The sequence below is a fragment of the Euwallacea fornicatus genome, chromosome 19 (genome assembly GCF_040115645.1).
Source record: "Euwallacea fornicatus isolate EFF26 chromosome 19, ASM4011564v1, whole genome shotgun sequence".
NCBI lineage: Eukaryota > Metazoa > Arthropoda > Insecta > Coleoptera > Curculionidae > Euwallacea > Euwallacea fornicatus.
The window spans coordinates 1,053,975-1,065,050 of record NC_089559.1 but is presented as its reverse complement, the minus strand read 5'-3'; the positions used below and the strand labels follow the sequence as shown (position 1 = coordinate 1,065,050).

Below are 11,076 nucleotides of genomic sequence, written 5' to 3'. Positions count from 1 at the left end.
AGTACAATTACGTTGAGATTGTATATATTGTAGAAAAGAGAATTCTATGACTACAAATTAGGAATTTATATTATAATTATTTTCAGAGCTTCGAAAAGGATGAGAGAAATTTACGTAATTATTAAAGGCACATTGTTTATCATTAAATTAAATATTTTTTGGCATTTCGTTTTCTAGTTTGCCCTTAACAAAACTAGACTTTTATACCTAAAATACTACTGCTTTGTTGGCAGTAACGGCAATAAACTATTCAAATCATTTATTACTAGAGTTTCCTTCAAGGTAATTAAAAAAAATTGTCAACTTTATTAGATCTCACCCTATATATGATGATTTATAATTGATTACCTTTTGTTTACGTTCTCAACATAAGTAGGTTTGAATGGTGATTAGCCCAATGGATGACGTCATTCTTAGTTTTGATGCTTCAGTGAAATCTAACCTAAAAACTGAATATTTTTACGTCAACGTCAATTTTTCAGAAGAAGCGTCTATATTTCCTATTCATTTCCAACATTCCCTGTAAATAGATCGTAATAATTAGTTTGAAAACAAAAAGTGAACTATCGTTCGTAATTAGCCACTGTGAAAACCGGCGTTCCCAAGAAAAATGCCCCCAATTGAGATTGCCACCAACGGCAATGAAGACGCCGCACCTGCTAATCCCGTTGTAGGGATTATTTACCCCCCTCCAGAGGTTAGAAGTATCCTTTAATAGCTTTAGGATATTAAATATAATGCCTCAAACCCCTTCAATGTATCGTCTTTGTGATATGTGTATGTATCCCATTGCAAATTTTCCAACTCCTTAGAATGTATACTAAAAACATTAACAAGGAACAGAAACAATGATAAATTGAATCTTTTCAGTACAGCATATATTGCTTTGCTCAGCGATATTATTCATGAAATGGGATTTATAAACTTTGTTATTTACGTTAGTTATTGTCCCAACTATTACCATATTACAATTATTACTCCTGTTCCCACATTGACCGCTTATGCCCATTTTTAAAGTAAACTGTTTGTTTTGGTGTGATAGGTCAATATTACCTGATATCTAATTTTCCAACTTATTGATGGAAATAGGGTATAAGGATCAGCTGAAATAAAAGTTGATTGGTTTATAAGAATTGGTCACAAATAACATATAAAGCTAGTTGTACACCATGCGATATACTACTTCATTTTTTCATCATTTCTGGCTCAAAAAGAGGTATTTTGGTAGACAGTTTTCCCTTGATTTTTACATTTAGAATGACCAACAAGGGCACTTTAGTAAAATTCAACATTTTCCTGACAGTTTAAAAAGACATTGTTGATAAAACCGCAAGTTTCGTGGCGAGAAATGGCCCAGAATTCGAGGCCCGAATCAGGCAAAATGAGCTGGGAAACCCCAAATTTAATTTTCTCAATACAGGGGACCCATATCATGCTTATTACCAACATAAAGTTAATGAATTTAAAGAAGGGAAAGGTAAGGTATTTTGAAGAAAATTAAGATTTGCAAAAAATAGGTTATTCTGTAACTAATAGCCCAGGAGCCAACACTCTCCCAAGGAATTTCCAAGCTAACAGTATCTGCCAGCCAACAGCAGAAGCAGCATGATATTTTGAAGCAAGTAGAACAGCCTTTTGTTCCTAAAGAACCTCCATCTGATTTTGAGTTTGTGGCTGATCCCCCCTCAATTTCGGCCTTAGATTTGTAAGCCCTTGAAACCCTTCTTGCTTCAAAATTGGCCATGTAATTTACTTGTTTTATAGAGACATAGTCAAGCTCACAGCGCAATTTGTCGCAAGAAATGGCAGGGCTTTTCTTACCCAGTTAATGAACCGAGAACAGAGAAATTTTCAGTTCGATTTTCTGAGACCACAACACTCTTTGTTTCAGTACTTTACCAAATTACTGGAACAATACACAAAGGTATTCTGTCGCTACTGTTTTATCTCTTTTATCAACACAGATCAAAGGATTTTGTTTGCGTTAGGTATTAATTCCGCCTAAAACCATGCAGCAAAAACTTCGTGATGAGGTTAAGAGTGCGCAAGCAGTTTTAGACCTCGCGAAGTACCGAGCTGAGTACCAGAAATACCAGGAAGCCCAAAGGGCGAGAGAGGAGGAGATTTTAGAGAGAGAGAGAAGTTAGTTGTATTGAAATAAAGAGATCTATAAAACATGAATTTATAGCGATCTTTTTATAGTCCATTGTAATTTAAAATCTCATTCAAATCCAATTTTTCAGTTGCCTATGCACAAATTGATTGGCATGATTTTGTGGTGGTGGAAACAGTAGATTATCAATCATTCGAAATGGGTAATTTTCCCCCTCCCACTACCCCTGAGGAAGTAGGAGCAAGGCTATTAATTCAAGAGAGAATTGAAGATGGTGAGGACATTGAGATGCAGTTGGAGAGTGACGAAGAAGAAGCGCCTGTTGAGGTCTTTATTCAGTTTTATTCTGTACAATATCTAAAGGTCTTTTCTAGTCTTCCGGTCTTAGTCACATGGAGGATAGAACTACAATGCAAGTTCGTAAAGGCGCCAAAGATAACAACCAGGTCCAGGACATGGACGAGGAAAGTTCGGATGAGGAACCTGAGATTCAGGAACAGCCACCGATTCAGCCTCCATTGCCACCCATTCCCGATAAGGTTTTGGTTAAGAAATACGACCCTAAACAAGCGGTGAAAGTCACCAGACCCACTGTAGGTGATGATTATTTGGTGTCTCCCATTACAGGGGAGAAAATCCCTGCAAGTAAAGTGCAGGAGCACATGCGTATTGGATTGTTGGACCCAAGATGGGTGGAACAGAGGGATAAGCACGTTACAGATAAGGTGAAGTATAAGAATTTATGGGAACTGTAAATAATGTTTTATTGATTTTTAGATGAATCAAGATACCGTTTATGCCCAAGGAACTGCAATTGAGGCTAGTTTGAAGCTTTTAGCGGAGAGACGTACGGATATTTTCGGAGTGGGAGATGAAGAAACTGCTATTGGTAAATTATTTGTTGTAACTTTTTAGATATTTGTTTCAATTTCTAATATATAGGTAAGAAAATTGGAGAAGAAGAAACGAGGAAAGATGAAAAAGTTACATGGGATGGGCACACTTCAAGTGTTGAAGCAGCAACAAGAGCCGCAAGGGCCAACATTACTCTAGAGGAGCAAATTCATCAGATTCATAAAGTCAAAGGTCTGTTGCCGGATGAGGAAAAGGAGAAAATAGGGCCAAAGAATGTCACCGGAACAGTAACTAAACTTAAAATTCCGCAGCCACCTGTTATCAAGCAGCCGCCTGCTCCTCCGCAGGTAACAACCTATTAATAATTTAACTCTAAAGTGAGTGTTAAAAAAACTTTACTACTGTAATTTTTTTATTTAGCCACCTAAGCCTCCGGTGATAACGCAATCAGCGGCACCGCAACCTATTTCGATGCCTGTACAGCCGCCAATTTTAACTGCTCAATCGCCCATTATGATGATGCCCGCACCTCCAATGCCGACGATGCGCCCGCCACTTATGAGTAAGTAAAAACGAACCAACCCCAGATAATTAAACGTTTCTATTAGAAACATGTTCTATGTTTCGTCATTGATTAACTGAAATTTTGCAATTTCAAATCAGTGCCAGCACCGCCGATGACGGGTTTTGTGACACCCATGCCTCCGCCCATGGGCACGCCCCTTAACATGCCCATGAAGCATTCGATCGAAGTTGCAAGCGAGGACGAGCCGGCTAACAAAAAAATGCGCAACGAAGACTCCCTAATCCCAGAGGAAATTTTCGTAGCCAGAAACCCTGTAGGAAAACACAAAATATTAGAAAATTTTCGTTTTAATTTGAAAAAATTTAGGGGCCTATAGGCATCAAGGTGGCCATTCCCATGATGCCCGAAAAGAGCGAATGGAAATTGAATGGGCAAATGTTGGCGTACACTCTACCATTGACTGAAAGCGTAGCCAATTTGAAGGCAAAAATACAGGAAGAGCTGAGCATGCCGCCGGCGAAACAGAAATTATTTTTTGATGTGAGTTATCTGGAGTTAAAAAGTCGATTAATCTGGAATTTGTGACGAAAATCACACATGAATTGGTGAGAATTGCACCAAACCAGAATAAATCTTTTCACATCTTGGTCCACAAACTTCGCTACGCGAGGCAATGAAGTAAAATTAGGCAAAAATGTATATCAGGACTTAGCACCGTTACGCTTTGCATGGTTGCTAAGTTTAGTGTCAAATTTCACTAACGATGAGGATGCTCGCTGCGAAATATATACAAATATGGAAGACTATAAGTAATCCTGTCAAAATTTAAAATTTTCAACAACAACTTCTACTTTTCATTGGAAGACAAGACAAATACAAAATTGGACAAGATCGTCTTAGACTTAGATAGGTAATGTTGCTAGTTGAATTGAAAGCTCTAGAGTATCAATTATTAAAAAAAAGAATTTACTGAGTTTCAAAACATCTTGAAGAACTTTAATTTTCGAGAATTTGGGTTCCTTGTGTTTCAAAATGAAAATTTTGGTTTTCAAATGTGATTTTCCCCTCGGTCTAGAAATATACTTAAATTATCCATATTGTGTAGAAAATCTAATTCATTGTTTTAGGGAATGTTCTTCAAAGACCAAAACACTCTTGGTTATTACAACATAACCGGCGGCGCTGTAATCCAACTTCAATTGAAGGAGAGAGGCGGCAGGAAGAAATAGATTTTCATTATTTTTAAGACTTCTCTTCGATACATTTTCACAGGAGTCATCATTAACAAAATACTAAAACATAATTTTACAATTAACCTCTAATTTTGGAATAAATTTAAATTGTACTTTTAGCCCTCAAAATATTATTGCAAACTATGTTTCGCTATGAGTAATTCCCTCATAATTTCCCTGAATCAAGCAGTTATGGATGGGTAGATTGCCTTGAAATCTGAATAGGGATTGCATATTTTTGGAAATTTATCCAGAGATGCGATTGTTTCTTCGTATTTGATGCCGATCAAGGCATTTGTTGCGTTAATGGCTGAACTCAGTAAAGCGGAGCTAGCGGCGTTTTGGAACGAAAGAAATTTAGTGTTGGTATTTGATTTTAAATAGATGGTAAAAAAGTATATTGTTATTTTTTTTTTAAACTCGTCATCGCGATAAAATAATCTTGCACATACCAAAGTCGAATTTTATTTTTAATTATATTTTATTAATTCACTTTTGATTTTTTAAAAACTCTCAGTTACCATAATCGGGAAACGCAGCTTCAACTTCGAGCAGAGAGCGGATAGAAACAAGCAACTGTGTAGTTAATAGTCTATCTTTTATTAGCTGAAAGTTTTAATAAAATTTAATTAATAATAAACCCATAACATACATTTTCCTAACTATTTTGTAATTTTGGAATTTGTACCCCACTTTTCCTCCTTGAAATAAACACTATTGTCGCTCCGCGAGTAATTCCTGAACAATTTCCCTATATCGCGCAGTCATGGACGGGTAGATTTCGTCGGAATCTGGATATGGATCACACACTTTGTGGGGTTTGGCCAGAGATGCAATTATCTCCTCGTATTTGGTACCCTTTAAGCCATGTTTTGCATTAATGGCTGAACCCAGCATGGCGGAGTTGGCGGCGTCCTGGAATGGGGAAAATGCCATAATGGTACTTTTTGATTTTGACTAGATAATAAAAACGTTCAGGTCCCTGAAACATGTACAAAGGGCAAATAAGTTGACCTCACAATGGTTGTTGAAAATAGTAAATTTAAGTGGCTTTTCGATGGTAATATTAAAATTTTTGTAGCGGCAATGCAAAGGAAGACACGAGGACATTTAGATTACAAAACACGTCCAGTCCTCAAAAATAAAAAAATTAAATTTTCTCGAAGTGGACTAAGTTTTCTGATATTTTTTATTTTAAATTTTTAATAGAACTCGACGTGTGGAACCAACTTTTAAAGTTTAACGAGGTACACCCCGTATAGTAAAAGCAACTCCTGCACAATCATTCTAAATCTTTATAAATCTCGACATTTATTTCAGATTGAAGAACAATTTTGGATAAGTTCCGATGACGAACGAGGGACAAAAAAGATCTGGAAATGTAGATGGAAGATAAAAATGTGTAACTTAAAGGAGCTTTCAAGCAAAGGCCCTTCGTAGATTTATTTCTTGTAAGCACTCTATTAGTAATTAACCACTGTCGACGCTTATATCGTGATTTTTCTTAACATCTGAACTCTTGAGATAAGCACTGAAGTTGGTGTCATATTTGCTAAAAATATCTCCATTAGTTATTAGATAAGTCGCAATTATTTCGAGTCGTTCAAAGCAATATGCGCAATTTCCCCCTAATCGGACTAAACTTACCTGAACATATACAGGAGAATTAAACACATCCGCTAAAACTTGCAATATGGCCTTATTCTGCGAAGCACCCCCCGTGGCCAATATTCGGACCCCCTCCCCTTTGAAATCAGAGAAAATATAAATTTGAACGTTTTGATCTTTCAAACCTACCAATATTTAACCCAAACTCTTCCGCATAGGACCTCATGGCGATAAACTGTCCTTCAACACATGCTCTCACCTCCACCTCCAAGCTGGAAAATTTCGCCACGCGTTGAGTCTTACTGAACCGAAAATCACCCTTTAGAAAGGGGAGAATTTCGTTTACGTCATAATACAACCCTAAAATAATAAATACTAAGAGGTTTGCATTTCTTTTAACTTAGTATTTCTAACCCATATTTCCAAAATTCCCTCTTGGGGTGCTCTCTAATAACTGGTTGAAAATATCCCAAGATCCTTCCGCACAGCTATTCCTGATCCTCTTCCTGGTCAAAGACCCATTTTTGAAGCACAACAAGGCCATATAAGCATTTTCATCTATGGCGTTACAAATCACATGTCCATCAAGCACCAACTTAGGTTCTGTCAGCCACAGAAAGGCGGTATCACTGGTTCCTAAGCTCACTGCCAACCAGCCCTCGGAAAGTCCCATTCCTGGACATTTTTGATGGTCGAAAATCTCTAAGAAACTACGGGAAAAAATTACCTACTAAAGATCCTGCATTATCTCCCATGCAGGCTATAACTCGGCAGTTGGGGGAGAAATGGTATCGTTCGGTAAAGTAACTGGAAACTGGACCTATGTTGGTAGTGGATGGGACTGGCAGCCCTAGTTTTTCCTTAAGATTCAATGCGCAAGCATCTAAAAGAGGCTGATGCCATGTTTTGCTTCTGATGTCCATTAAATTCATTCCAGAGCCGTCTGTGAGGTCGATGGGGGCGATTTTGCCCAGGAAAATACTGGCCACGAAGCTACTCACAACGGAAATTCGCTGAAATATTTTTAAAGTAAGAAGCTGGAAGCTTCTTCTACATCGAAAAAAACATACTTCAGTGTTTTTGTAAGCATCTGGCCGATTTTGATAGATTTTTGCAATCTGCGCCCCAGTGAATCTCTCATATGCCCTAGACCCTGTTATCCTCGCCAATTCCTTATATTTTTTAATGAAAAACGTAAAAGAAGAAAACGGTCATTTGTCGTATACCTCAGGTCCTCCCACAACCTCCTCCAACTCCCTACATTGCTTGGTGGTACTGCTGTCCATCCATATAGGACTGTTGGTGATGGAAAAGCAGTGACTGAGTTGCTCGTGTAAGAACTGGCCTGAATCTAAATTGTCCAAGGTTTCCCCAGCTCCCTTTTGCCAATAAACTGACCCATGTTGCTATGATGGAGAGATTACGATGTTAAACTTCCCTAATTTATATAATAATGTACCTGTGCTGACCCACTAATGGCCGCAATTCGGGAGAAGTCAGCACCAACTACAATTAGTCTGTCCATAATGATATCAAAGGCTTTCACCCACATCATGACGGGTGCTGAAAGTAAACAAATCAGCTATTTGTGGGTAAATTGATAAAGTCCCTTCAGGTTCGGTATAATTAATTACGTTTAGAAGATTAGTTAGAAGCAAAATCATGTCGGTTCGGGTTTGCAGTTTGTAAACAAATATGCAGCGAATCAAGTTCTAACGTGTCGCACATGTTTTAAAGGCTTTCTTGCACACTTAAATTATAACGTACCGAGATGCCCGAAAAACATAAAATCACATTTGAGTTTGTTCAAAAACCTGCGAAATCGTTAATGCCAAATTTGCAAACAGATTTATGGAAGAAAATCAAAGAGGCACGTTCGTGTATTGTTTACAAATTCACGTACACAAAGGACTAAAAGTTCCGTATAAATTCGTTAAAAATCGAAGAAAATAATTTTCATGAAAATGCTAGAACACGTGAAGTATTGCTTTTGGTTGTACATTTTTTTGAGGTAACAGTGTACCGTGTTACCCATGTAATAGATAAATGTACTTTTCCATTTTTTCTTACGGAACCACTTGTACATTATCATATTTTTTTAGTTCTTTGAGAAATTATGAACATATTTTACGTAACACACCCATTTCGACATTAAATAATTATTTAAATATTTGCGCAATATGGCAATTAGAATAGACTGCTAGATCACCCGACTTGACCCCTATAGACTTTTTTATGGGGTCATCTGAAACATATGGTGTATTTAAAAATGCCCAACAATATAGAAGGGTTAAGAAATAAAGTTAGTCAAGAAGCTTAACGAATACCTCTTCAAGTGATAAGAAACATTCTTGAGAAATTTGAATTGCGGCTTGCCCACTGTCAAGAAGAAGTCACAGTTAACACATTTAATACTTTAAATCATACTAGTTTATATTGTTATTTTTTAAGTGTTAATAGTTCTATCGTCATTTCTATTTTTTTTAATTTTTTTCAAAAACTTTTGAATTTGGGTGTGGGCATGTTACATAAAATATATTTAAATTTTTTTATAGAACTCAAAAATGTCATAATATACATGGAGTTCTATAAGAAAAAAATAAAAAAGTATATTCATTCAGTTCATGGGTAACCCTGTATATATGTATGTCTGTTACGTGAAAATTTCACAAATAAAAATAATGTTTGAAGTATTTCAGCATTTTCATGATAAATATTTCCTTCAATTTTTAACAAGTTTATGAGGGACTTTTGGTCCTTTATGTAGAAAAGATATCAAGTAGGTTTTTTGAACACTGCAAAATTGAATATCAATTACAATTTACCGGTAATATAGTTGGGGTCATATTTATCTATCACAGCTCCACCTTGAGATCGGAATTCCGGTAGATCAGTTTCGAAAATTACGGAAGCTTCATGGAGAATTTCCAAGTTATCATTGACAATGGCCGCTTTGAGCTGAAAGAAACAGGAAAATTTGTCACAGCGTGTAAACTATAATATTTTTGCAAAAGCTTGAAAAATGTGTAATTGATCGATAGGGTTGATGCTGTTGAAAGTGTACTTTCTCAACCTGTACACAGGGTGGCCGTCGTTCGAGCTCAACCATTAGGATCTCGATGATCATAATAGACGCGAGGGTGGTTAAATTAGAGCAAAGGTGCGCAGTTTAGAGTTCAATGGTTTGCCGTTTGGAAATTTGAAAAATTCCTATGGCTTCCTGAGATACAGGAAAAAACTGAAACTTTGGTAAAAAAACTTCTCACTTTTTTCTCAGTTTATTTAGTACTTCTTCATTATTGCCACTTTGCCTCTTCTATCATCCTGTATAGTTTACATTGGCGAAATTATGTTTGTTTTACATTTTTCTTATCTACACGTATAAGTCGAATGAGCAGATAAATCCTTATAACTCTGTTTTGAAACCATAGAAAACTCCATATAAAATGTTTTGGCGACACGCGCAAAGAAATATCGACCCACAAGATCAAGAGCGGTCTCGCATTTTATCGATAACCGCAAGACCAATTATTGCTGCATCTATTAAAATGACTCATTTAGCGTGTTTTCTCACCTGTTGGGTGCTTAAGTCAATTCCCAAAAAGCTACGTTCCTCTGTCATGATGATGCGCAAACTCGTCTCCTTCCTGCGCAGCTTATACCACGGGAATTATCCTGGAAACTCGGTCGAAATCGCCTGAAACAGCCACATAAGCTTGGTGGAATAACGGTGCTACATGGGTCGACGCTACGCTTCACGCTGACTAACGCTAATATGTAATAACAAACACAGAGTTTACAGAATGAGTGACGCAAAGTGTGGTGGGCATGAAGCGGTTGATAATCGTTCAATCGTCGGCTTTCACTAATTTTTTTCCCCGGAAATCCGCGAGAACGGTCGAAGCAGAGTAAGCCAAGAGGTTGTGCGATGGGTCAACGCGTTGATGATATAGTTAGATTAAAATGAAATTGGTTTATTTTAGTACAAAGGCTGTAATGTGGAGACACATCTTGTAATACATCTTGGATCTGAAAGAAAAAAATACCCAAACTTCTTAATTTTTTGCCGCATCCGGCAACACTGTCCCACCGTGTTAACGCTGGTAGCGTGCGAGCGCTGTCAAAAAGCGACAACCATTTTCGAAAATAGCCGCGATGTTGCCAATTTGTCCCCTCTTTTCGAGTATTTCCTGTCAAATTCATTCTCTTATTTTCATTCCAATGAGGGACGGCTCCGCCACTGATTTATATTTGAGGAAATCGGTTAAGTTTGAAACTGTCCAATATGCATACAAGAGTCTTTATGAACTTTGGAACCTTAAGACAGACAGTGACGTGCCGTACTTCTTAAACCCAGCATGCATTTTTGACGCCGGTTTTTTTCAAACCGCTCTTAGTATGACCATGACTTTTACAATATCGTTCCAAATTACAATTTTTAAAAGAAATCTCTACGAGCTATCAAAGGCCAAGGGAGATAATAATATACGTAGCACGATTGTCAAACCTGAGGAATTGTCAAAATTCACTGGGGCGAAGGCGGGCTTTTTTCCTGATTTTTTGTCCTTTTCTTATCAAATTCTTCCTGATACGAATCAGATTTGTGCGACATCGTTCAACATTGTCAAATTTTATGTAGAAAAATCAACATAGCGTGGGTATGAAAAAAAAATTCAGAATCACAGACAGAATCGAATCGTCTAGTTTCGAATATGACTTCGCCACGTTGTAGACGAGGAAAA

The 11,076-nt window shown here is 37.2% G+C and overlaps 2 protein-coding genes across 3 annotated transcripts; one reads left to right on the top strand and one right to left on the bottom strand.

Annotated features, from left to right (window-relative positions):
• The first annotated feature begins 440 nt into the window (after window positions 1–440).
• Sf3a1 (splicing factor 3a subunit 1) lies at window positions 441–5,124 on the top strand. The gene is made up of 13 exons (XM_066293549.1): window positions 441–704; window positions 1,313–1,477; window positions 1,537–1,705; window positions 1,765–1,924; window positions 1,989–2,142; window positions 2,244–2,440; window positions 2,488–2,838; window positions 2,891–3,002; window positions 3,056–3,315; window positions 3,389–3,530; window positions 3,632–3,807; window positions 3,861–4,034; window positions 4,622–5,124. Exons 1-13 carry the CDS (start codon window positions 611–613, stop codon window positions 4,721–4,723), a joined length of 2,256 nt encoding a protein of 751 aa, XP_066149646.1. The 5' UTR covers window positions 441–610; the 3' UTR covers window positions 4,724–5,124.
• Window positions 5,125–5,303: 179 nt separating this feature from the next.
• LOC136345349 (xylulose kinase) lies at window positions 5,304–10,224 on the bottom strand. 2 transcript variants are annotated; one of them, XM_066293550.1, is made up of 10 exons: window positions 9,909–10,224; window positions 9,160–9,292; window positions 7,794–7,897; window positions 7,561–7,740; window positions 7,405–7,506; window positions 7,062–7,347; window positions 6,749–7,009; window positions 6,524–6,694; window positions 6,374–6,471; window positions 5,304–5,641 (listed from the first exon to the last, which is right to left on the bottom strand). In XM_066293550.1, the coding sequence occupies exons 1-10, from the start codon at window positions 9,954–9,956 to the stop codon at window positions 5,441–5,443; spliced, it is 1,584 nt and encodes a 527-aa protein (XP_066149647.1). In that variant the 5' UTR covers window positions 9,957–10,224; the 3' UTR covers window positions 5,304–5,440. The 2 variants fall into 2 exon arrangements, with proteins under 2 accessions (XP_066149647.1, XP_066149648.1); XM_066293551.1 differs by lacking the exon at window positions 9,160–9,292 and having other exon boundaries at window positions 9,909–10,223.
• Window positions 10,225–11,076: the final 852 nt, after the last annotated feature.